The 24621-nt window shown below is 35.8% G+C and overlaps 1 protein-coding gene across 1 annotated transcript in view; it reads left to right on the forward strand.

The window, feature by feature from the left end:
• The window catches only part of LOC144252937 (tubulointerstitial nephritis antigen-like), a gene marked incomplete at its 5' end in the record, with an annotated part of 65023 nt that extends 45634 nt beyond the window's left edge, over positions 1-19389 (forward strand). The window contains 2 exons of the mRNA XM_077794959.1: positions 1818-1863; positions 19261-19389. Of these exons, the coding sequence (XP_077651085.1) occupies positions 1818-1863; positions 19261-19389 (175 nt within the window). The remainder of the gene's footprint in view (positions 1-1817; positions 1864-19260) is intronic.
• Positions 19390-24621: the final 5232 nt, after the last annotated feature.

The following is a 24621-nucleotide window of genomic DNA, read 5'->3' on the forward strand; positions in this document are numbered from 1 at the left end:
TAGAAAATAAGTAATTGAAGATTTCAGATGTGGTCTACTAATTCAAATAGGCAATGGGCTTTGAACATTTGGGGGCACTTATATTATGATTGATCAAATTTTTTCCAGTGGTAATGAGTTTTTAAAGAAAAGTTGCAAAAATGTAAATCACTTATAAAACTATGAATTGGTTTTGAAAATTGAACCAAACCCGACTTACACAAGCTGCCCAGAACATTTTGAACAGTGTAGTAAAGCACAAAAAGAAATGTGATCAGTGCAGTTACCACTCTGTATCAGAAACAAGACAAAAGAAATTTGTGCAAAGTTTGTCTTTAGAGTTTTCCCATCCTATCACTTTTTTGTCTATTTTGCTTTTATGATAAAGGATTCAGAAGACCTCCTGTCATCTTTAGAAAGTAACTTTTTGCTATAATACCATCTTTCTATTCCAAATTCCATCAAAGACATACTTCAGCAAACTGACATATTGAAAAATACATTTTAAGTGTATCTCTTTTTTTATTGGTTGTTCAAAACATTACAAAGCTCTTGACATATCATATTTCATACATTAGATTCAAGTTGGTTATGAACTCCCAATTTTACCCCAAATACAGATTGCATAATCACATCGGTTACACATCCACATTTTTACATAATGCCCTATTAGTAACTGTTGTATTCTGCTACCTTTCCTATCCTCTACTATCCCCCCTCCCCTCCCCTCCCATCTTCACTCTCTACCCCATCTACTGTAATTCATTTCTCTCCTTGTTTATTTTCCCTAGGAATGGTTGTAGTGTAATGGTGGGTCATAGTTTAGTGCAAAGGAACTCTGATGATGGGATTTGGGATATTAAGAATAGGTAATGAGATGACAAATGGCAGAATTAATTATATTCTCACAATACTTCAAACTCCATGAAAGTGGTACTCAATGTGCTTTCTCTATTAAAACCAGTGTTGTTTAGGACATACTGCAGTTGGAGATTACATAAGGAAAAGAGCAATATAATATGTTAACAAGAACATTGGGTTCCTGGCCCAACATTTCCTACTATGTGATTTTGGACAAATGTCCATTAACTCTGTTAATAGAATTAAATATTAAAAGTTTAGGTTCCTTATGAACTGTTATATGCTACACTGACAATGGACCAGTACTGTCAGGCATGAAGGGAAGGTACATCCCAGTAACTTGGGAAGTTAATGCAGAAGGATCCCAAGTTGAGCCAGCTTAGCAAAAAACACTTTTTCAAAATAAAAAGGATCAGTGGTAAAGCACCCAAGTTCAATTCCCAGTACCTGGAAAAAACAAAAAGGAAATGAATTAATACTGGAAACATAAGTTTCAATAGTCACACATATATACTGATGGATATATAAATTTGGCATATTACCAGTTAATTAAAGAATACATGAATATAAATATTTTATATAAAGTTCCTAATCTACAATTATCTACATTTCCATTATGATTTTCATCAGTAGTGTTGAAGATTTCTTTTTGTTTATTTCTTTTAGGATAGCATTTCAGAGGGCTAGATAGAGAGGGGGCAATATTTAAGTACTTGAAAATCACTGTACCCCATTGCCTTAGGACATCTCTCTTTTGGTCAATGAATTATATTTCAAAGTATTTGGATATAGATGAATCTTCTATGTGCACATAAATGATGTTAGAATAAAGAGGAAAGTTATACAAAGACTTTCCATAAGGCAATGATAACATCTTCATTTAAAACAGAGTGGGGCAAATGAAAGTTAAATGACAATAAACTGCATACAAAGAAAACATTCATAACAACACTAATGCCTATTATTATTATTTGTAGATGGGGCATACTGAGAGGAGCACAACAGAAGAAAGAAAAATTTTGGGTATGTAACTTTTATTAATTGAATTTCTGCTGTGAAGTGTAGACTGTTGGGTCCCTCTGCTCTCTGCTTTGTATTATATAGTCACAGCCTAATCTCTGTTCTGTTTTTCATAACTTTGGAGTCTTCTCTAGCACAAAGTTCACTGCAGTCATCTACACTATGAGGGTTTTCCTCAACTCTTCTTATTTCAAATCGTACAAGAAGAATCAATATTTTGTTTTCAAATTGAAAATCATTAGGACAATTCTTTGTTCATTGTAATATATGTTAAAATAATGCTTAAGCTTTTTCATATATGCATATGCATATGCCAATCAACTTGATTTTTTATATTATATCATATATAGTATATAGTACGATATATCCATATATATTTTCTAGAAGTTAAAAAAATATTTTGCTAATTATAACACACACTTATATTTTTATTAAGGAATAACCAATCTCTAGCCTCAAAAATAGCATAAAATATAGGTAAGAAGTAACTTGAAAAATATTGGAATGTGATACTGCAAGCATTCATTTAATTATGAATTTGGACAATTTTCTCAAGTCTTTATTTACTTTCATTGCAGAAATAGTATAAAGTCTAAGTAATGTTACTTGTCAATAGCTGCAAGTGTAATTCTCTAACAACTTGTAATACACAGTACAAAGTGTGTTGTAGCTTACAAAACACTAGGTATCAGTATGCATACTCACCAGAATAACTTGGTAGATTTCATAATAAAGTAATTTCTATAATTAATCCCTTAAGTATGTGACCATACCTTACAATTGTCTGGTTGATATATAAAGTTATTATGTTTTAAGTATAAAGATTCTTTAAACAAAAACTGAGATTTTAAAAATATTTTTCTCACTAAAATAAAACTTTTAGTAGATAACAATTAATGTCTAATGGTTAATATAAATGATTATAAAAAAGATACAATATTTGACTAATGTATCGTCTGACAATTTCTAACCAGAGCCTATAGGTGTTGTATATGTACCCCACCCGCCACTACACATCTGTGTTCATGCTCACTGTGATTTATTTATTACATACCTACACACCGCCCTTTTCAATCATTTTTTTGTGGCTACTATCAATTCTGAAGTACTATTTATCAAGCATTTTTCAAAGAAAACTTTACTTCATTGCCGCAAACTGCCCGGTCCCGGGCCGGCTGAGTCCCGCTCCTGCTGCCGAACACTGCCTGCGGCACCCCTGCTGAGCGATTCCCTGCTGAGCTGTCAGTGCACGCGGGCTTGCAATCTTGCAACCCGGTTGGGCACAAGAACACAAGCCAGTCAAACTGAGACAAAGTTTTATTTAGAGAGAGGCCGTGTGCGTCCCCTAACAGGTGGGTCCGCCACGTGTGTGTTCTACCTGAGCCGGGGGGGGGGGGGGGGGGTTCCCCTTCCCCCAGAACACCCTCCTACCATCCTTTCCCAACCAATGGGAACTCTCCCATTACAAGAGTGACATGAGTAACCTGAGTCCTGAAAATGGGCCCAGCTAGACAGCATGAGTCCAATTACCATATGAATGTGAATTGCTGGCTGGCGGTCATAAAATCCAAAGGTGCCTGTATCAATATTTTTGCTGTGGCTCCTAACATCTGCCCCCTACTGTTTAAATAAACAACAGGCAAATGTGGCTAGGGACCGTGCCTGTTAGGTATGTCCAATTCACATATGGTTCTTACCCGTCATGGGAAAACTGACCTTATTGCGTCAGTCTCCTGGCTTAGGTTGATACCACTGTAACCGAATCATACCCGTCACTGACTACCGGTCCAGTATATAGCCATACCTGTGTAATAGGCCTATGCACCAGTGGGGGGGTGAGGTTCTTGCCTCACCTCTGTTGGCCCCCAAATTTAACCTTGGTTCCAGTGGGGGGGTGAGGTTCTTGCCTCACCTCTGTTGGCCCCCAAAATCAGACCATCACTAGCAGAAGGGAGAAAGACGCAGAATTGCCACGACACCAAGCCAATTGACGGCTCCTTTGGAAACACTGGTGACACATCGGCTAAGATATTTAGCACTACCAGTTCGCTGTATCAACAAATAGAGCACAATGCATACAGGTGATACATAGTCCAGGCAAGTTGTGTAAGCAGTTCAAAGTGGAGGAGTCTATCAATATGTCCATTTCCTCCCAAGGTAAATTAAGTCCTTGATTGAGCAGTTCAAATTGGAGGAGTCTATCAATATGTCCATTTCCTCCCAAAGTAAATTAAGTCCTTGATTGAGCAGTCTTATTGAGTTATTTTGATTGATGTATCAATTTATACAGTTTATAGTGATAGCTATCATAAAAGTTGTAGTTTGGTCTTAGTCTTCACTGGCACTGGGATGGAGATGGGAATTATGGCCATGTTGCTAAAGAGACATTATCCTGAACAGAATTATGAAATATAATGAAAAGGAAAGGTGAAAGTAAACAAACATATCTGTTAACCACCTTTAAAAACAAAATTTAATAACAGCTGTTTACCTAAAGTAAATTAAACCATATAAGTCACGTGACTAAATTTTTTTTTTTGAATACTTGTATCTATATATACATGAGCGCTCCTTATAAATGAAATATGGACATACACACATACAGACATACAACACAAAACAGCATACATAACATAGAACATATAAGACAATAGTAAATAAAGGCCTTGTAGCTATAGCTAGGTGAAATCTCCATTGCAATGTTTAAAAACTTTACAGTTAAAATAAATAAATAAATAAAACACAGTCAAAAAAAAATAAAACTGATCAGAAAAACATTAACCTAGGTTTGTATGAGCTTAAAAAATAAGGTAAAATAAAATAAAATAAAATAAAATAGAACTTTATGATGTGGGAAAAATGCAAATAATAAAATAGATATTGAAAAAGGCACCGTGGTAAATCACTGTCACAGATGCAAGAATAGCCAGGCTGGAACTCTGGATATCAGCTGTTATGGATTTGAGTCAAATCATCTTCTTTTTCTGTAGAAATTGTTTTAGTTAATCTCTCTGGAATCCAAATTGGTTGCTGTTCCTCCTGTGGAAAAACACAGACGGAGCCCCGACTCCAGACTATTACTGGGTCCGGACCTTTCCATTGTCCTGTTAGAATATCTTTCCAAAGTACCTTAGGCTTCTGTACATTTTTCGGATACATATGTCTTTCCGCAGCACTAAGTCCTGATGAATCCAAATTTAGAAAGTTTAGAGTAAAAAGGGTTATTTTAAGTTTATCTTTGGGGCATATATACCCCTTACTAATTCCCTCCCTTTGCTTTAATAAGTACATTTTTATAGTTTGATGAGCTCTTTCAACTATGCCTTGTCCCTGTGGGTTGTATGGGATTCCTGTTATATGAGTAATGCCAAATGATGAGCAAAATTGTTTAAAAGACTTGGAGATGTAACCAGGACCGTTATCGGTTTTTAACTGTTTAGGAACACCCACAGTGGCAAAATTTTGTAAGCAATGAGCTATAACATCTTTAGTTTTTTCTCCGGGATGAAGGGAGCCCATCAAAAATCCAGAAGAAGTATCAACTGTAACATGTAAATATTTTAATTTTCCAAATTCTGGCAAGTGTGTGACGTCCATCTGCCAAATATGGTTAGGTATCAGTCCTCTAGGATTGACTCCAAGATTAACTTGTGGCAAAAATGTCACACAATTTTGACATTGTTTTATTATATGTCTGGTTTGTTCTTTAGTTATTTTAAAATGTTTTTGTAAAGTATTAGCATTGACATGGAACCTTTTATGAAAATTTATAGCTTCTTCTATTGTGGAGAAAATATGTATGTCATGTGTAGATTTATCTGCTAGTTCATTACCCAAACTAAGGGCTCCAGGCAATCCTGTATGTGCTCTGATATGTCCTATAAAGAATGGATCCTTTCTATCCCAGATTAGACTTTGTATAGCAGAAAACAAAGAGAAAACAGTAGAGGAAGGAGAAATCCTACCAGCATCTTCAAGAGATACAATAGCATTAACTACATACTGACTATCAGAAAATAAATTAAATGTAGAATCTTTGAACATCATAAAAGCTTGCAATACTGCATTGAGCTCTACCTTTTGAGCTGATTGTTTGGGTACTAAAAATGTAAAAGTTTGATCAGGAGTAACTACTGCTGCTGTACCATTATTTGACCCATCAGTGAATATATATGGAGCATTTATGATAGGGGTTTTTCTTGTCATTTTTGGAAAAACTACAGGATGCTTAGACCAAAAGGACAACAAAGGATTAGATGGCAAGTGATTATCAAATGCAACACTAGATTTACACATGATTATTGCCCAAGTATTTAACTCATTAGCTAACTCATCAATTTGATCCATAGTATATGGAGTAATAATTTTATTGGGAGAAATCCCAAACACTCCTTTTGCTGCTTTTATTCCTTTGAGTATTAATTGCCCTACAGCCTCAGGATATCTAGTAAGAATAGTATTAGGAGAATAAGATAAATGTATCCATAATAATGGACCTTCTTGCCAAAATACCCCTGTAGGAATATTTTTTGTCGGTAATACAATAAATAATAAAGGCAAACTTATATCAATTCTATCCAAATGCATATTTTCCATATATGTTTCAATGATTTTTAATGCCTTTCTAGCTTCAGGCGTTAACATGCGGGGTGAATTTGGATCTGATGGACCTTTTAAAATATCAAATAAAGGTCCTAATTCTCCTGTTGGTATGCCTAGATAAGGCCTTATCCAATTTATATCTCCCAATAACTTTTGAAAGTCATTAAGTGATTTGAGTTGATCTACTCGTATTTGAATTTTTGGTGGACGGACCATGGTTGAGGATAATAGAACTCCTAAATAATTAATTGGAAGATTTAATTGTACTTTATCTATTGCTATCTCTAGATTATAATTTTTTAATAAGTTTGTAAGCGTGGCATAACATTCTAGCAATGTGTTTTTATCTTTATGTGCCATTAACACATCATCCATATAGTGAAATATCTGTAGTTCAGGGTTTTGATTTCTAAGTGGCTGGATTGCTTTATCAACATAAATTTGGCACAAAGTTGGGCTGTTAGCCATCCCTTGAGGGAGTACTTTACATTCATATCTCTGATCAGGACCTTCATGATTCAGTGCAGGGATAGTAAATGCAAAATGTGGACTATCCTCGGGGTGAATTGGAATTGAGAAGAAACAATCTTTAATATCTATAGCTAGAACATGCCACGTTTTTGGTAGAGCAGACAGTTGGGGAATCCCTGATTGAGCAGGTCCCATAATAACCATCTCATTATTAATGGCTCTTAAATCTTGTAATAATCTCCATTTACCAGATTTCTTTTTAATAACAAAAATGGGAGTATTATGGGGAGATACGGAAGGTTGTATATGTCCTTCCGCTAATTGCTGTTTGACCAGATCATGGGCTACTTGTATCTTTTCTTTAGTTAGGGGCCACTGAGGAACCCACACTGGTCTTTCTGATTTCCAAGTAATTTTGATTGTCTCAGTGGCCCTTTTTGAAAACCCAATCCATGTTTATCTATCTCTTGATCTACTTGAATTGGTGCTGTTATATCTTGTTCTTGATCTCTTAATCTCTTTTCTTTTTTAAAGCCTTGTTTTGCCCTAGTAGTGGGCGCGTTAGGATTGACGTTATTTGTTAATGTCAATCCTAATTGATCTAGGAAGTCTCGTCCCCATAAATTTATGGGGAGATGGTCCAATACATAGGGCTGTATAGTTCCTTCACATCCTTCAGGATCCCTCCAATCTAATACCATTGCACTTCTATGGGGATTAGTTGCCACTCCTAGGCCTCTAAGCGTTTGTGTCGCTTGCTGTAATGGCCAATGTTTAGGCCATTCCTGGCGAGATATGATGCTGAGGTCAGCGCCTGTGTCCAGCAGTCCATTAAAATCATGCCCTTGAATATTTAATTTTAGCATAGGGCGAGAATCTAAATTTAAAGATAGCATAGCCCAATCTACACCTGTGGAGCCTAATCCCTTGGAACCTCTTTCTACATTACAACTGGAAAATTTATCATGTAGGCTTGGTATTATTAATAACTGTGCTATTCTATCTCCTGATGAAATTACTGATATACCTCTTGGAGAACTAGCTATGATTTTTATTTCACCCTCATAATCGGGATCAATTACCCCAGGACTTATCATAAGTCCTTTAAGTGTAGAAGAACTGCGTCCTAATAATAAGCCTACTGTTCCCTGGGGAAGAGGTCCTTTTACTCCTGTGGGAATGATTTGAACTCCCATCTCTGGAGTTAATACTGCTCTGGCAGAGGCACAGATGTCCAACCCTGCGCTCCCTCTAGTCTGTCTGATGAGGGATCTGATGGATAATGTGTCCTGGGCACCACCTTGATGGTGCTGCTGGGTTCCTCCATTGCCCCGTATATTTGTGGTTTGGGGCCCCGGGGCATTGGGCCCTCCAATTCGTTTTTTGACAACGGGGCCTGATGCCTTTCTCCACGATATCGTGATAATGGAATACCCTCTATGGTGGTTTGAGAATGGCATTCATTAGCCCAATGTCTCCCTCTATGGCATCGTGGGCAAATACCCGGGATTCTACTCTTTTGATACTTAGCTTTGTTAAACCCTCCTCCTATGGGGCAATTTCTTTTAAAATGCCCTTCTTGATTGCAATTATAGCATGTTTTTGGCTTGGTACTTAAAGCCTGTTTTACTTCAGCTGCCATGACTTGTCCTTGTTCATTAATGTCTCTACATAATTTAATATATGTGTTTAAATCTTCCTGTTTCCACGGTCTAATGACCTCTTTGCAGCAACGATTTGCTTGATCGTAAGCCAGCTGTTTTATAAATGGCATTGCCTGTTCTGTATTTTCAAATGTCTCAGAGGCTGCTTCAATAAGTCTAGCTACAAAGTCAGCGTAGGGCTCATTAACTCCTTGTATTATCTTAGATTTTGACCTTGAAAATCCCCTTGTCCCTTCAAAGTTTTCCATGCCTTAATTGCATTTATAGCGATCTGAGCGTATACGCCAGGATCATATCTGAGCTGTTGCATTTGCTCTTGAAATTCCTCTTTTCCCAGTAACATTTTGAGGTCTCGTTCAGGGTAACCTGCTTCTGCATTTCGCCTAGCTGTCTCCTTGCAAAATTCCTCATTGGCAATTTTCCATAATAAATACTGTCCTCTATTTAGCACAGAATTACACACATTAGCCCAATCTGCTGGTGTTAAGTTCCAGCCGGTAATAGATTCGACCATACTGACTGTGAAGGGAGCGGCCGGGCCGTAGGCTGCTACAGCTTCCTTTAATTGCTTTATTATTTTGAAATCTAAGGCACGGTAAACTCGTTCTTTTTCTTCTCCCTGCTCAACTACAGGGCATGCTAGTTTTTGGGGTCCCGCCTCAGGATTCCGTTCATCATCTATGGAGGCAGGTAAAGCTGTTGGTTGAAGAATGCCCTCTGGTGGTGGAACGGAGTTAGTAGCAGCCTCCCTATCTGACGACCGTTTTTTCCCTGAGCTTGCCTTGTTCAAATTTTCTTCTATCTGACTAGCTTGAGAGACCTTTTGTTTTGCTTGACCTAATATGTTTTCTGCCATGGCCTGTACCTCTAACAATTTACTTAACAGTTTTTCGGTTTGTTTTTTACTAGATTCTAATCTACTATAAAGGTAACGTAACCCAATAAGATAGGATAGAAGAAAGCCAAAACAGAATGAAACAGAAACGGAGAGGAGGAAAATGATTATGTCAATTTTCTCTCTCTCAGGGCCGAATAACTTCAAACCTTGAGTTAACCATTTATCCCAACTCGTCTGGAAAAATTGTAAGGCTAGAGAGCCTGAAATAAGAGCAGAATAAATCAAAACAGAAATACCCATTCTGTCGCCTTTCCTTAGGGGCGAGCGATATTACTCACCTTTAAATTTTGGGCGTTCCCGGTACAGGGCCACCAAAATGCCGCAAACTGCCCGGTCCCGGGCCGGCTGAGTCCCGCTCCTGCTGCCGAACACTGCCTGCGGCACCCCTGCTGAGCGATTCCCTGCTGAGCTGTCAGTGCACGCGGGCTTGCAATCTTGCAACCCGGTTGGGCACAAGAACACAAGCCAGTCAAACTGAGACAAAGTTTTATTTAGAGAGAGGCCGTGTGCGTCCCCTAACAGGTGGGTCCGCCACGTGTGTGTTCTACCTGAGCCGGGGGGGTTTCCCCTTCCCCCGGAACACCCTCCTACCATCCTTTCCCAACCAATGGGAACTCTCCCATTACAAGAGTGACATGAGTAACCTGAGTCCTGAAAATGGGCCCAGCTAGACAGCATGAGTCCAATTACCATATGAATGTGAATTGCTGGCTGGCGGTCATAAAATCCAAAGGTGCCTGTATCAATATTTTTGCTGTGGCTCCTAACACTTCATGGGGTGAAAGCAGGATTTCCTTCTGCTGTGATTCTTTTGGGTAAATTGTTGAATGTAAGTTGCAGGAATATAAAAATCAGACAGAAATTTGCAATAAGTTTTTACGTCGCACATTTTGGCTGGATTCTTCCTCTATTACACTGTATACTCATGTATACTCATCTTGGATTAGGGGCATGTTTGCCTAATTCAGCAATGTATCCCAAGGGCAAAATTAGGGTGACACACAGTGAGAATATGAACAATAGTCATTGAGTGAGTGAATAGTTTTGTGCACTTGGGAAAAGTTAGTCCATTCATTAATGTAATCTTAGTTTATTGTAAAACTTAAGAGTGATTTAATGAAAATATGAAATCTGTAAGTTTTATAGAACTGTTGTATAAAAAAGTTGTAAAATGTCTGAGATGTTATCCTACACATGTACACACACACACACACACACACACACACAGAACACCTGGATCAGAAGCAAAGCATTTGTAATTGATAGTAGAACCAGATCAGTAGGAAGAAGAGCATCACAGCATTGCATTGTGGGTACCCACACAATAGTCATGTAAGTGATGTGATGAGAGCCGATGAAAGTACTATATGAAGCTAGCAGTATGTGTCCTGTAACTGAGGGACAGAGAACAATGGATTATCTCCAGTTGTATACTGAAGAAAGATAGTTTCCTCCTTTCCCAAAGTAAAAGAACAAAACGTTTATTCTATTAAGATGTGATGGAAAGGATCCTGTGTTCTCACCCTCACCTTTAGAAACATAAATATGTCTTTCTGAGAGCTAGATAAACTCCAGATAATGTGTGCAAATACTGGGTTTCCTCCCTTCTGACATGTAAATACTGAGGGAGATAATGTTCCAGTACTTCTGGCACCTTGGGGCTTAATTTAGGACCTTGTTTGTGCTCACTTTAGCTCTCTAGAGGAGATAAGGAGTTTCAATATCTCTTCAGATCAGATTAGTTAACTAGACAAATGGCTCTAGATTTAATTCCCCTGGCATGCAGAGAGTAAATATTTCTAAGACAAGTGAAAGCAAACATTCCTTATTTTTATATTATATACATTTTGTTTGTCATGATTCTAGGACTTTTTGCAAGAGCACTAAGAAACTCAGGCAAGTTTTATTTTCCCACTTATACACAAATGTTTCAAAATATTTACAAATAGACCTACAAAATAGGCTTTTTATTATAATACAATAATTGGATGGTTTCTATTGCTGAATAAAATATAATAAATAACAACAAGCTATAAATTCCACTAAATAGGAAGATAATAACAGCATAGTTTTCCAAACTTGTGTTTTAAAAGAAATGAGAGATATGAATCTGGAGTTTTTCTGTCTTGGGAGAGTTTAGTAGGTCGGGGCTTAAGCTGAGAATTGGGTTTGTAACAGGCTGAGAAAACTTCTAAGAGAAAGAAAATCCAGCTGGATGGGAATCCAGAGGAACCCCAAACACACAGCCATTTCTTCCCATAGACTATTTACTGAGAGAATAGAGTGAGGAGCTAAGGAGAAGGAATGGAAAGGCAGGGAGAAATCTCCTGCAGCATCACAGAGCCTGGGAACAGATTTACCTGAAGAACCTAGAAAAAAACATACTTATAAAACATTTAAAACCAACTATGGACAAAAGCTTCTCTCCTGTCCTAACCTCATTGAATTCCTGATGATACAGATATGGTGATTTATCCCTTGAAATATGTACCTGGAAGAAAATGCTAGCCTTCTTTTCATTAATAATAATAATAATAATAATAATAATAATAATAATAATAATTTAAAAGCAGTCTTTAAGCTGTCATAAATATTCTAGTATAAATTTTAAAATTATGAGACAAATGAAGAAGAAAAATGTGACCAATGTTGAAGATTAAAAACAATCAAAAGTAATAGATGATATTTTTGATGTTTTGATGTGGGCTTTAAAATAATAACATAATAAAAAATTAAGGGAAATATAAATGAAAAGATAGAGACGTTGATCAATAAAAAATTAAATCAAATAAATTCTTTGTCAGTGGCGCATGCCAGTAATCTACAGTGACTCAGGGGGCTAAGGTAGGAAGATTGCGAGTTGAAAACCAGCCTCAGCAATTAGGGAGGACTTAAGTAATTTAGTGAGATCCTGTCTCAAAAGTTAAAAAGGGCTGGGGATGTGATTCAGAGGTTAAGCACTCCTGGGTTCAATTCTTGGTACCAAAATTAATTAATTAATTAATTAAATTTAAATGAATTCTTGAATTTGTGAATGTCATGTTCCATAGTATGGGTTAAATAGCAGAGAGAATTAATGCTCCTAAATAAGGTTCAATGAGATATAACCATACTATATTAAACAGAAGAAAATGTAATACAATGAAGAACAAAATAAATCCAGAACAATGTGAAAATATAGGTTGGACGCAATCAAATTCTTTAAAATGGCATATAATTATAGTCCCAGAAGGACAATACAAAGAAGGAGACAGAATTAATATTTGAATCCCTACTAGCAAAGTTTTTTTTTTAAACCAAAGATATCACACAAAGGATTCAAGAAGCTCCATAAACTCCAAGCAAGAGAAGTAAAGAAAATTGTGCTCCAAAATGTCTCAATCAAATATTTCAAAATAAAAGATAAAGAGTAAAAATTTAAAATATCCCAATTTAAAAAATATAATGCTTTACCTTTCAAAAAGCAACCTTAACCTGTAATCCCAGCAGCTCGGGAAGCTGAAGCAGGAGGATTGCAAGTTCAAAGCCAGCCTCAGCAAAAGCTAGGCCCTAAGTGACTCAGTGAAACCCTGTCTCTAAATAAAATACAACATAGGGCTGAGGATGTGGCTCAGTGGTCCATGGCCCTGAGTTCAATCTTTAAACAACAACAACAACAACAACAACAACAACAACAAAACCTTAGAAATGATAAGGGACATTTCAACAGGAAAAAAAAAAAAAACAAACAATATGACCAGGCTGAAGTACATCAATGACACTGATGATGATAATGATGATGAAGTTATACCTGTCTTCCTAGAATTTTATATCTGGTGACAGTTTTCTTCAACATAAAATCAAAATTAAAACATTTAGAAACAAAAGCTGAAATAACAGTTTCAAAAATTACAAATCAAAACTTACAGAACAAAAGTGAAATAGATACAATATTTTAACACACTCAGTCTCTCATAGAAAAAGCAACTAATATCTAAATAAAGATATAGAAGATTGGAAAAATAATTAGATATTTTATGTAAACAGAAACCACAACAGAGTTTTTCTCTTAAAGTGTACTTTAAATATTTGCCAATATTGACCATGTGCTAGGCTATAAGGCAAGTTTGATTAATTAAAATATTGAAATTTTACAGAGCATGCCATGTCAAACTTTGTTATTTAGCTAAAGCATTATGAAATTTAATAGAAATATGTGTGTGTTAGAAAAGAAGAAATATTCACATTGGTGTATTTTAAAAAAAGAGATTTAAATATTGATTTTATAAGCTAAAACAAATTCAAGATAGAATGAAAGACATAATAAAGTTAAGAATAGACATTCATGAGAAAGAAAGCAGACATGTAATACAGAAAATCAACAAAATAGGGTTGATTCTTTGAAAAGATTAAATTCTTAGGAAAACTAAAAACGAAACAGAGAGAAATCAAATTAACCCAGAGATGGAAAAAAGTACTACTATATACTCATAAATAGTAAGTAGATAATAAGAAGATATTATGAAACAGTTATGATGATCTCTTTGAAAATATAAATAAAATTGCTCACTAAATTCTTTGGAAAACAACGTATCAAAATTTTACGAAATTAAAATAGAAAGCATTAACAATTATGGGTTGATGTAAAAAAAGACTCCATTCTATCTAACAATCATGTAAATAAACTCAGACTCAACATACTTTACTGGCAAATTTTTCCATACGTCTGGAAACAAATAAAACCAATTTTATATCTAGAGCAACAGAAAATAAGGAAGAGTCCCTGACTCTTTTTATGAACCAGCATAACACCAATATCAAACTTGAAAAGGACAGTACAAAAGAGGAAAATTACAAGTTGATATTTCTTAGGAGCACAGAATTGCAAACAAAATACTGCACTGAGAAAAATATTAAAAGAATACTATGTTTTGTCAAATGAGATTTATCTCTAGAATGCAAAGATAGCTTTAAATATTGAAATTTATATATATGACCACATAATCACAAAGAGGGGCAAAGACATATTTATCATAATTGATGCATACAATGAATTAATAATAAAAGTCAGCACTTTAATTAGTTTTCTATTGTTTAAAGAATGATCACAGATATAGAAGCTTGCAATATCATGCATTTATCATCCCAGAGATCCATGGGTCAGAAGTCCAGTCAACTTAGCTGGGTCTTGTACTCAGAGTGTTACAAGGGTAAAATCAGAGTGTTGACTGGGGGCTTTTTCCATCTGGAGCTTGAGGTCCACTTCTAAGCTACACGTTATAGGTAGAATCCAGTTCTTATGGTAATGGGATCAAGACCTCATTTACTTGCTGGCTGAGACTACTCTCAGATCCTGGAGGATGATCGAAGTTCCTTTCATGTGGTCCCTTTATAGATATTCTCACAAGTCCTCTCACAAAGCAGCAGGTTACGTCTTCTAGAACATTAGGGAAAATGTAGTTTCTGACTTCAAGTTGGATTTTTCAAAGGCTTACCAAATTTTGGTTAGGCATGTGCAGAATAATCTCCCTTTTGGTTAAGTCACAGTTAATTTGGGGGGGAATTTGAATCATATCTTCAACTTTGCAATAACATAATATAATCACAAAAGTACATTCCATTGTATTATACAAATCCTGTTCACACCAAAGTGAGAGAGACCATACTGGTAATTTACACCAGGGACAGGAATTTCAGGGCCCATCTTAAAATTCTGTATACTACAGAACCCATTCATGATCTAGGATTTTAGCCAATTGAAAATAGAATGGAACTTCCTTTATCTTATAGTCTATAAAAACTCTACAAACTAATATCACAATTAATTATAAAACACTAAATGCTTTTATCATTGCAAAGTAAAGTATGGACATTCATTATTATCACCTCCATCAGTATTTCACTGGAGTTTCAACCTAATGGAATTAAGCAAGGAAAAGAAATAAAGGAAAAGTTTGATGAGAAATATAACTGACATTATTTGCAGATGATATGATTATATATGTGAAAAATGCAAAAATAATATAGAAATAAATTATTGGGAATAAGAAGCATATTTAGAAAGGTTTCTGGATATTAGGTAAATACATAAAAATAAATTTTATTTTTCTATAGTAGCAAGAAACAATTGTAAATCAAAATAAAAAAAATAAACACTATCTAAAATTACATAACTACTTAAAATTCTAGGAAATACTCGAATGAAATTTGTCTAAGATTTTTACTCTGTTGAGAGAAATAAAAAAAAAGACTAGGGTAGATAGAAGGAAGACACCATGTTCATAATTGAGAGTTCTATATTAACATGTTCCTTTTCACCAAGTCATCTATAAATTTAAAGAAATCTTAACCTAAGTTGACCTCAGTGAAGATGAATAAAGTTGGAAGATTTAGACTACCAGAATTCAAGGTTTAATGTAAAACCTCAGTAATTAAGAAGACATTCTATCAACACATTAGTAGAGAAACGGGCTGATGTAATAAAATAAATAATGCAGATTTGAAGCACAAAATATAGTCACTTCTTTAACAACAAACACCATTGTATCTCAAATGAGAAAAGAGATAATTTTTAGTAAATAATGCTGGTACAGGAATCTGCAAAATATTTGTTGGTACACAGTTTGCCAGCTGGTAAATACATTACGCTTTTAGGTCACACATAGTCTCTGTCACATATTTGACTTTAAAAAAAATAAACTCTTTAAAATATAAATAAATGAAAATTATTCTTAGCTCATGAGGTATACTGAAACAGGCCACTGGCCAGGTTGACCTATGAGCCAACTTAACCCATGCCTTTCTACAGAAATTTTATATATGTGAAAGAAACTAACCAGTTTTCCTACTTTAGAATATGTACTGAAAAACAATTTGGGGTGGATAATATTACCTAAATGGTTTTGCAAATTAATAAAGTCTCTCAAAGGAAACATAGGCAAATACATTAATGGTATTTATTAGACAATCCTCTCACAAACTGGACACAAAATGAATTAACTTTATAAAAAAGGGTTATCAGACTTTATCAAAATAAGAACACCTATTCCAAATACAGAATTTTGAAATAGAAAAGGTAAGCATAGACAAGAGAAAATCTGTATGTCCACTTACCTACCTACCTAGAAAGATATCCAGCAAGAATTCACATATAGAATATATGGAAATTCTTACAAGTATGTAGGAAGATCCAAAAGAATTAAATAGAAATTAGACAAAAGTTCTGAACAGGAATTTTATAAAAGAGGAAATCCAAATGGCCAACATATGAAAAGATGGTCAACTTTATTAGTTACCAGGGAAATGCCAATGAAAAACACAGATATCTCTATACAAACACTACATTGGTAAAATTTAAAAGATTGATAATACCAAGTGTGAGGGTAGAGCATAACAAGAACTCACATACTATTGATGAATATGAAGATGGTGTATTTATATTTATTGTTTATCAATAGGAGAAAGGATAAGAAATCTGTGATACAGTCACACAATGAAAATATACAACAATGAAATGAATGAAATGCGTGGACATTCCAAAATATGGATGAATCTCAGAGACATTTTTGAGGCATAAAAGAGTACATACTGCATTATTCAGTACTATAAAGACCAAGGAGAGGTACAAGTGATAGGAAGGAGGAGGGTAGATGATGATAGGAAGGTAACATGGTAGACCTGGGCACTATAAACTATTTATATCTTGACATGAGTGGAGATTACACAGGCATAAACTTCATGAACATGGGTATGAATTCACTAAACTGTACACTCGAGATTAATGCACTTCATACATGTGACTACACTACAACTCAGTGCAAAAGTGTTTATAATGAAATACAAATTCAGGCTTTTGAAAGAAATGAACAAAACAGTTAAGTAAAGGGAAGAGATGAGAGTATGAAGGATAAGATGAATAAATGAAATATATGTCTTGAGATGCCTTTTATTAGTGCTAAATTACAAAGTCACATTCTTTATCATTATGTTTACTTTTTTGCAAATCCATGGCTAGCTCTCAGTAGCACAAAATTGCTTAAAAAAACCTTCTGATACCCTTCCCAGACTCGCCAAAGACATAATGATAAATTTTGGATGTCAATAATCTCCAGTTTCAAGAATTGAATAATCTTAATATTCTTAAAATTTTATCTTAGGTTGTGACTATTTTTATTTTACTTCCTGGCCTTTGGAAATATGTATATTGGTACTGACTAGAAAATATGGAAATTGTAATTTAGTTTAATTCATTGTTGCTAAAGCTCTCACACACTTTGATGTTGTCCCATTTCCAGCTATTCAAAGTCCATTTCATCTTTGAAGTGGTAAATTGAATTCATAATTTTAGACACATCTTTGCAAGTGTTCCATAAGGTGTCAGGGCTGATTAAGGAGGCAAAGAGTCAAATCTTAAAAAAGAAATATTGATGGTAATCTGCTCTTTCTTAAAGCAAATTTTGTCATGACAATTTTTGAAGTTGAATGGATCTGTCCTCTCTTGTGTGGTAAGAAATAGAGAAAGCTCAAAGCACCAGCATATGCCTTGAAAATATCAGTGTAGATTGTGCCCTAGACCATTATTCCATTTTAGGCCTAGTGCAAAGTGAATATGAGTCAGTGTGGCAGCTGTTGTAAAGTCTCTGATTTACTGGGCTTGTCTGTTTCATTAAGCTATGGTCAGCTAACTCCCTCTGGTACGTTTCTTTGGCCTCCATGATATTCTCCATAATGTCTTGGCTCCAACATGTACTTATTCACTCAAGCTTTAAATCCACGAGATATTTTGGACCTATCCCAACTCTCTAACCATCATCATAGTTTAAAAAGAAAAAGAATAAAAGAAAAAAATGCTAATTCCTTTTGATTTTACCTTCTGAAGTTTTCTCAAATACTTTCTCTATTTTCCCTGCCCCAATTTGCTTACCCATCTGAAGCATTATAGGCATTTGCAAGCTAGTCTCCCTGCTCTGTCTCTCTCTTAAATCCATCTACCTCATATCATATAGGACAATGTAGTAAAAACATAAATTGCCCATCTTCCTCCTCTGTTGGGGAGAACTCATGACTTCACATCATCTTTACCACTGTCTCTGAGTATCAATGTCCTTACCTCCCCTTTTTGCCTCATAACTGACTTCCGCCTTAGGATCTAATTATAACAAGCTCATTACCTCAATTCACTACTTCATGCTGCTTCATGCTTTTGTACTTGTGTTTTTATTGGTTCCCTTCCCCAGAACCTCCCTTTCTCCTTTTTTAATCTGGTGAATTTATGTTTAGGCTTTACTGTGCATCTCAAGTGGCAATTCTTCCACAAGGATTTTCTGAACTATCTAAATAATTGAGATGTATTTACACTGATTTCCATAGCACTTAATGCTCATTTCTTCCTTACCACTAGCCTTATGTTGCCCATCCTTTATCAGATTATAAACTCTCTGAACACAGAATCATATTTCTTTGGTCTTCCAGTGCCTAGTACATGATTGTGGAGACTTCTGTATCTATAGTTTGTGTGTCATCCTCTGATGTAGCATTTCAAACTCTCAAGCATGTGTTAAGTCACACCAGCTCTAGATTCTGCCAACTTACACACATATGCCCATATTGATAAAGCATAAGTAATAAAACTGATTATTATTTTGGCAACATTTAGGTTCTTAGCTATTATCATCTATAATGCCAAAGGCAGTTAAAGATACATATGAGTTTCCTGTGTTTTTATAGATAGAATTTAAAGATACCAAGGTATTAAACTCACCATTCTCAATTTTTGTTTTTCTTTAGATTGCTGCCAATTCCTGGGGAAAGTCATGGGGAGAGAATGGCTATTTTAGGATTCTTCATGGAGTAAATGAATCTGACATTGAAAAGTTGATCATCGCAGCTTGGGGCCAACTGACAAGTTCAGATTAACCATAACATATTAAATTTCCATAAGGCCATGCATTTAAGTAACTTCTTAAATTGAAGTTTCACAATGTGGAACTTTGTGTCTTCACCCTATATATATATAATTTTGCCTGTTTGCTTGCTTTACCTCAGGCTCTATACTTTTGCTTTCTTTATATTACTGAGTATATGAAAACATTAATAAAGGCATCAGCATGGCTAATTGCCTTTAAAGTTCTTAGGTTGTCTTTATTCTTCTCTCATGATAATGTCCCTTTGTCTTTATAAGCAAGATGACTAGATCTGTCTTAAAAGTCATTGCACTCATTTACAAAGACGATATGGCTGCTTTCCTGGACCAAAGAAGATTTCAGACAACAAAAAGCAAATTGGAAACTCATCAATATGTCATATCTATGACTTTCCTTTTTTCAACTAAATAAGCCTTTCTTAATCCAAACTTGATTATGTTTTGCTGATAGCAATGGAAATAGATTATTATTTGTTTCTATCAATAAGCTAACATCTTGTTTCTCTTCGTTTACCTAAACGTGCAATCTAGTCACAAGAGAAAAGCAACCACGCACAGAAAATAGCTACTATTCACAGTCCTATGGAGTGGTCTCCAAGGTAGAGAATATATTGAGTAAGGAAATAGAAGCACAGTGTGGACACACATACACCCTTACTTTTGGAAGCAAGTATACTTTGCGCAGCTTATTAAAATTAGCTGTAAAACTATATTTAGAAAGATAACATATTTACCCTGAAAACAGCAACATGATACCATGACTCAGAAAAATAAATACACTTTTATCACAAGTGTTTCACAGTTCACTGCTTGAGATTTTTAAAAGTAAGCTAAATTGGCACTAATTTGCATCTAATTGTGATTTTATTTCTCTATAGTTAGACAAGCAAAAATAGCAACAAACAAAAACATAATAATGGTTAGGAAAGGATATAATCTCTTAATAATTCACTGCCATCTAAATGGCAAACTAGTAAATAAAGAAGTAAGGCTGGTCTGTAAGTGAGCACAGCCATTTGTAGTCAATGGCAGTACAATCAAGACCTGAATTTCTGAGCATTATATCATCTTAATTTTCAGTGCGGGGATTTTTATGTTGTTTGTCCAAAGTTACCCTGATTAGATAAGCCAGACATGCTGAAAATGGGAGGAAGCAGAGAAGAAAAGTGATGGTTGCAATTGTTCTTTTCATTAATCATTGAAGTTTTATCAGAAGTATCTATTCACTCTGTTCTCTCACAGAAAACTTACAGGAGGGCAATTCACCTTGTCAGCATTGGCCAACATTCCCCAGAAGACTGAGAAATAATTTGTTTTTTCTCAGTCTGGGTTCCTGTAGAAACAGCCCCTATAAAAAGGTTTTGTGTACAAATAATTTGTTTGGAAGAGAAGACAGTGGGGAGTGACTATCTGTCATTGTTAGTGATAAAGGGTGCATCCACAGGTAAAATCCACCCTGGGCAACTCATTCGTATCTCACTGGGGACTGTTAATTACATTTCATAGATCTATGCCACCCAAGGAAAGGGCTGTTCTGGGGTTCATGAATTCTCCTGTTTTCAAGCATGGCAAAAGAGTGGGGCAAAATACATTCCAGTCTCTCTCCCTCCCTTTCTTCCTTCCTTCCTTCCCCCCCCCCTCTCTCTCTCTCTCTCTCTCTCTCTCTCTCTCTCTCACACACACACACACACACACACACACCAAACAAATAAAAGCAAGTCCTGGTCCTTGCACCATGTCAGACTGAGGTCCACTGAAATAGTACAAGTGAGGCAAGTAGGCAGGGCTTTGAATGGGTAGTAAAGCACTTTAAAAATATTCTTCAGATGTTGAAAACCATGGAAGTAACAAATTTATAATACCAAAATCACCAGATGACTAACATTCCTTTTAAAAGCACTTATGGGATTAAGTGACTCCACTTCCGTCTGTTATTCAACTGGATAAAGGTATTAAAATCAAGTTTTACATTGTGGCTTGTGGGCCCTTATTATGCATTTTAAAATTCCCTACCTTTCTAATGATTCCAAATAAGGAGAAAACTGTACCCAAAAAAGAAGAAAAAAGAAAGAAATCAAATTCCACCATAGTAAACCTCATAGAAAAGCACAGAAGTGTGTTTATCTAGCAATTACAGAACAAGAACTGAAAGGTATTGAAACTAACTGGGCCAGGAGTGTACCAGTGGGATCAGAATAGTGTTATTCCTGAAGTCTGTTGAGTCAGAGCCTTTCCTTCTATAATGTCGCTTCTCATTTTTGCAACTTTCTTTCTTTCTCTATTTCTTCCTCTCTTCTTCCCTCCATCTGTCCCTCCCTCCCTCCTTCTCTCTGTCTCTCTCTCTCTCTCTCTGTCTCTCTCTGTTTTGAAGTACTGATAAAATCCAGAGCCTTACACATGCCAGGCAAGCACTTTTCAACTGAACCACATCCCCAGCCCCTACCCAGCTCTTTTATAAAAGTATTTCTTGCTATGTTGTCCAGACTGCCTCAAATCCTCCCTCCTCAGCCTTCTGAATAGCTGACATTACAGGTGTACACCACCCCACTTGGCTTAATTTTTGTAACTTTAAAGATCATGTTTGGTTCTATTTATCATGCAAGAACCTTGAGACAACTTTCAGATGTTGGCATTGGCATATTCCTTGACCCAACCTAGGAGCTGAAGAACTATGGGTAGATATCTATATGGTCTTCTCCTGAGCTGTGACTTTGGGGGCCTGCAAGTGGTCCCTGTTCACTTCAGTCTAGACTAGGCAATGAAAGGAACAATACATTTGGTGTATGTCATTTCCAGTCTCTAATTTACATTAATGGGATTTTATCATTTCATATCATGAGAACTGGAGAGAAACACCGTCCATAAAGATAATTTGATTTATCCAGGACAACATGTCTCAGATTGGATGACACTGTGAACATTAAGACCTGGTTTTCTTCCTGTTTAGTCAGAAATATGTGACAGTTACATGTTTTTATGGGGTGTAGTTTAAACTAGTTACTATATAAAGGTTTTGTTGGGGAAAGATGAAATACTACTCTTGTAAGACATTGAGTTAATGATTAGCCACTCCCCTGAACAAATAATAACGCTTTCTTCAGGAATCACTAAGAAATATGCAAAAGGAAAACATAGAAAAGACCTTAAAGTCGGGGATCCTGCATGCTGGTTTCACTGCATTTACATCTTATCTCATTTGATTCTAAACAATGAAAAAGGTTTCTTCAGTTTTTAAAATACACATTTACAAATTCTTTTAATCATGTATAAATTGGAATGACGTTCATTAGTTGGGGTACAACCAGTATAAAGGAAATTTTTCTCAGTATTTCCAATAGAGGGAATATAGAGAAAGCAATTGGTTACCAGGGTTGGTCAATCAGCCCAGAGGCGAGCAGCAGTGGGAAGCTGCTTTCATTCCTAGAGTGAAGGACAAAATGAAGATAAAGGTGAGTTGCTGGAATCTGTGGGCTGGGTTTTTCACAGCAGTATCTGTAAACATGACCGAACAGTTCGGTCTGGTGGAGCCATGGAATGACATGGGGCTGTCAAATTTGCCACTTTGAGACAGAAATGGAGGCGAAATAGAGGCTTCTCCATACTGCACATTTTCTAAACTGTCATCAAAAACTTGCATTGAGCTATTGAAAGGCAAGCATAAAAGAGGTTATGAAATCAAGCAGTCAGGGTCGGCTCCCATACTTTACCAGATACAGAGTACAGTGAGGACAAGATAAATCACAGGGTAAACATGGAAAACAAACTGTTGATTGATCTCATATAGATATTAGAAATTAAGGCTATATAAAGGAATAGCTTATCAGTGGTTGACAGTTTATGAATTCAGTCCCTTAGTTCATACATGTGTCTTAAGTAATGTAATGCCTGAGTAATGTAATGCTTGTTGTTACACGATTTTATTCTCTTGACATATGGGGAATAAATTATAATCTGTACACGGAGAGTTTTGTAGTCAACTTTCTTTGCCAATGTTTCACAGGACTTAATATGATGTCTACCACCATTTCCTGTCAGAAAGATTATGATCATCTGTCTCAGGACATTTATTTTTCTTTGGATGGAGGTTGATTGTATTTTTTTTTTTTCTTTTGTGGTACTAGGGATGAGTTTATGTCCTACCTCATGGTAGGCAAGTGCTCTACTCTGAGCTATATCTCCAACCCTTTTTTATTTTGGGGAGAGTGTCTTGATCAGTCACTGTGGCTAGTCATGTACTTGTGACCTCCCTGTCTCAGACTCCCAGGTAGCTGGGATTACAGGTGTGCAATACCATCCCTGGCTCCATTTTCAAAGATAATGAAAGGGAGAAAAAGAAAGTATAATGTCATAGCAACCATTTTATAAAATGTTTCAGGAGAGTAAAACATCATTCTTTCAGGTGCCATTGTACCAAAATGGGAACTGATAAAGGATTACAGAAGTATCCTCTCCAGAGATGTCCATGAAAGTGTGGGAAATCAGCCTAACACCATCAAGAATGGAGTGATTAAATTATGTGGAAAAGCTTCACATGTTCAACTGTGAATATTATTGTGCACAATTTTAATAAAATATATAATGGAAATGTTTAAAAATCCATTAACAAGTAAATTTAGCCAAGTAGGATTTCTCACCACCAGTAGAAGCCCCATTAGTTAGGAAATGAACAGCAATAATTATTCCCTCTGTCTACAGCCCCCATCTCCCACACCCTCTAAGGTAAGCAGTTTAGTTCGATCTTTCCCAAGATGTGGTCCATGAAAGACTTGTCTTCTGAGACTCTAAAGAAAAAGTTGTAGAGACTATAATACCTTTAATACTTTATCTGCCGGAAAGAGCCACACTCCATAGTTAGGCTGCTGAGGAATCCAGGAGTAAAGTTTAGCTCCAGCAGTTTTTCTGCACTCACTCACTTTAATCATGCACTCTGTGGTGATCAATATGTTCAGTTACACACAGTAGTTCCACATATGACCTCAGACCCTTTTATGTGGAAGAATTCCATTAAGCATGTTATACTCACAATATTTCTGCAGTGTGGTAGCTACCATGCCAGGTGCTATGCTTACAGCAGGCAACTACCAAGACAGTCCCTGTCCAGTCTTACTCACTAATTACTCTTTTCTTTTTGGGAGATACTGGCCTAGATGCAGTTAGAATAGAAAGTTCCTTAATGAGTATTTAGGGAGACACTGGAATACTCTAACCTCTGAGTCTTAATATAG

The sequence above is a fragment of the Urocitellus parryii genome, unplaced genomic scaffold, assembly GCF_045843805.1.
Source record: "Urocitellus parryii isolate mUroPar1 unplaced genomic scaffold, mUroPar1.hap1 Scaffold_692, whole genome shotgun sequence".
Taxonomy (NCBI): domain Eukaryota; kingdom Metazoa; phylum Chordata; class Mammalia; order Rodentia; family Sciuridae; genus Urocitellus; species Urocitellus parryii.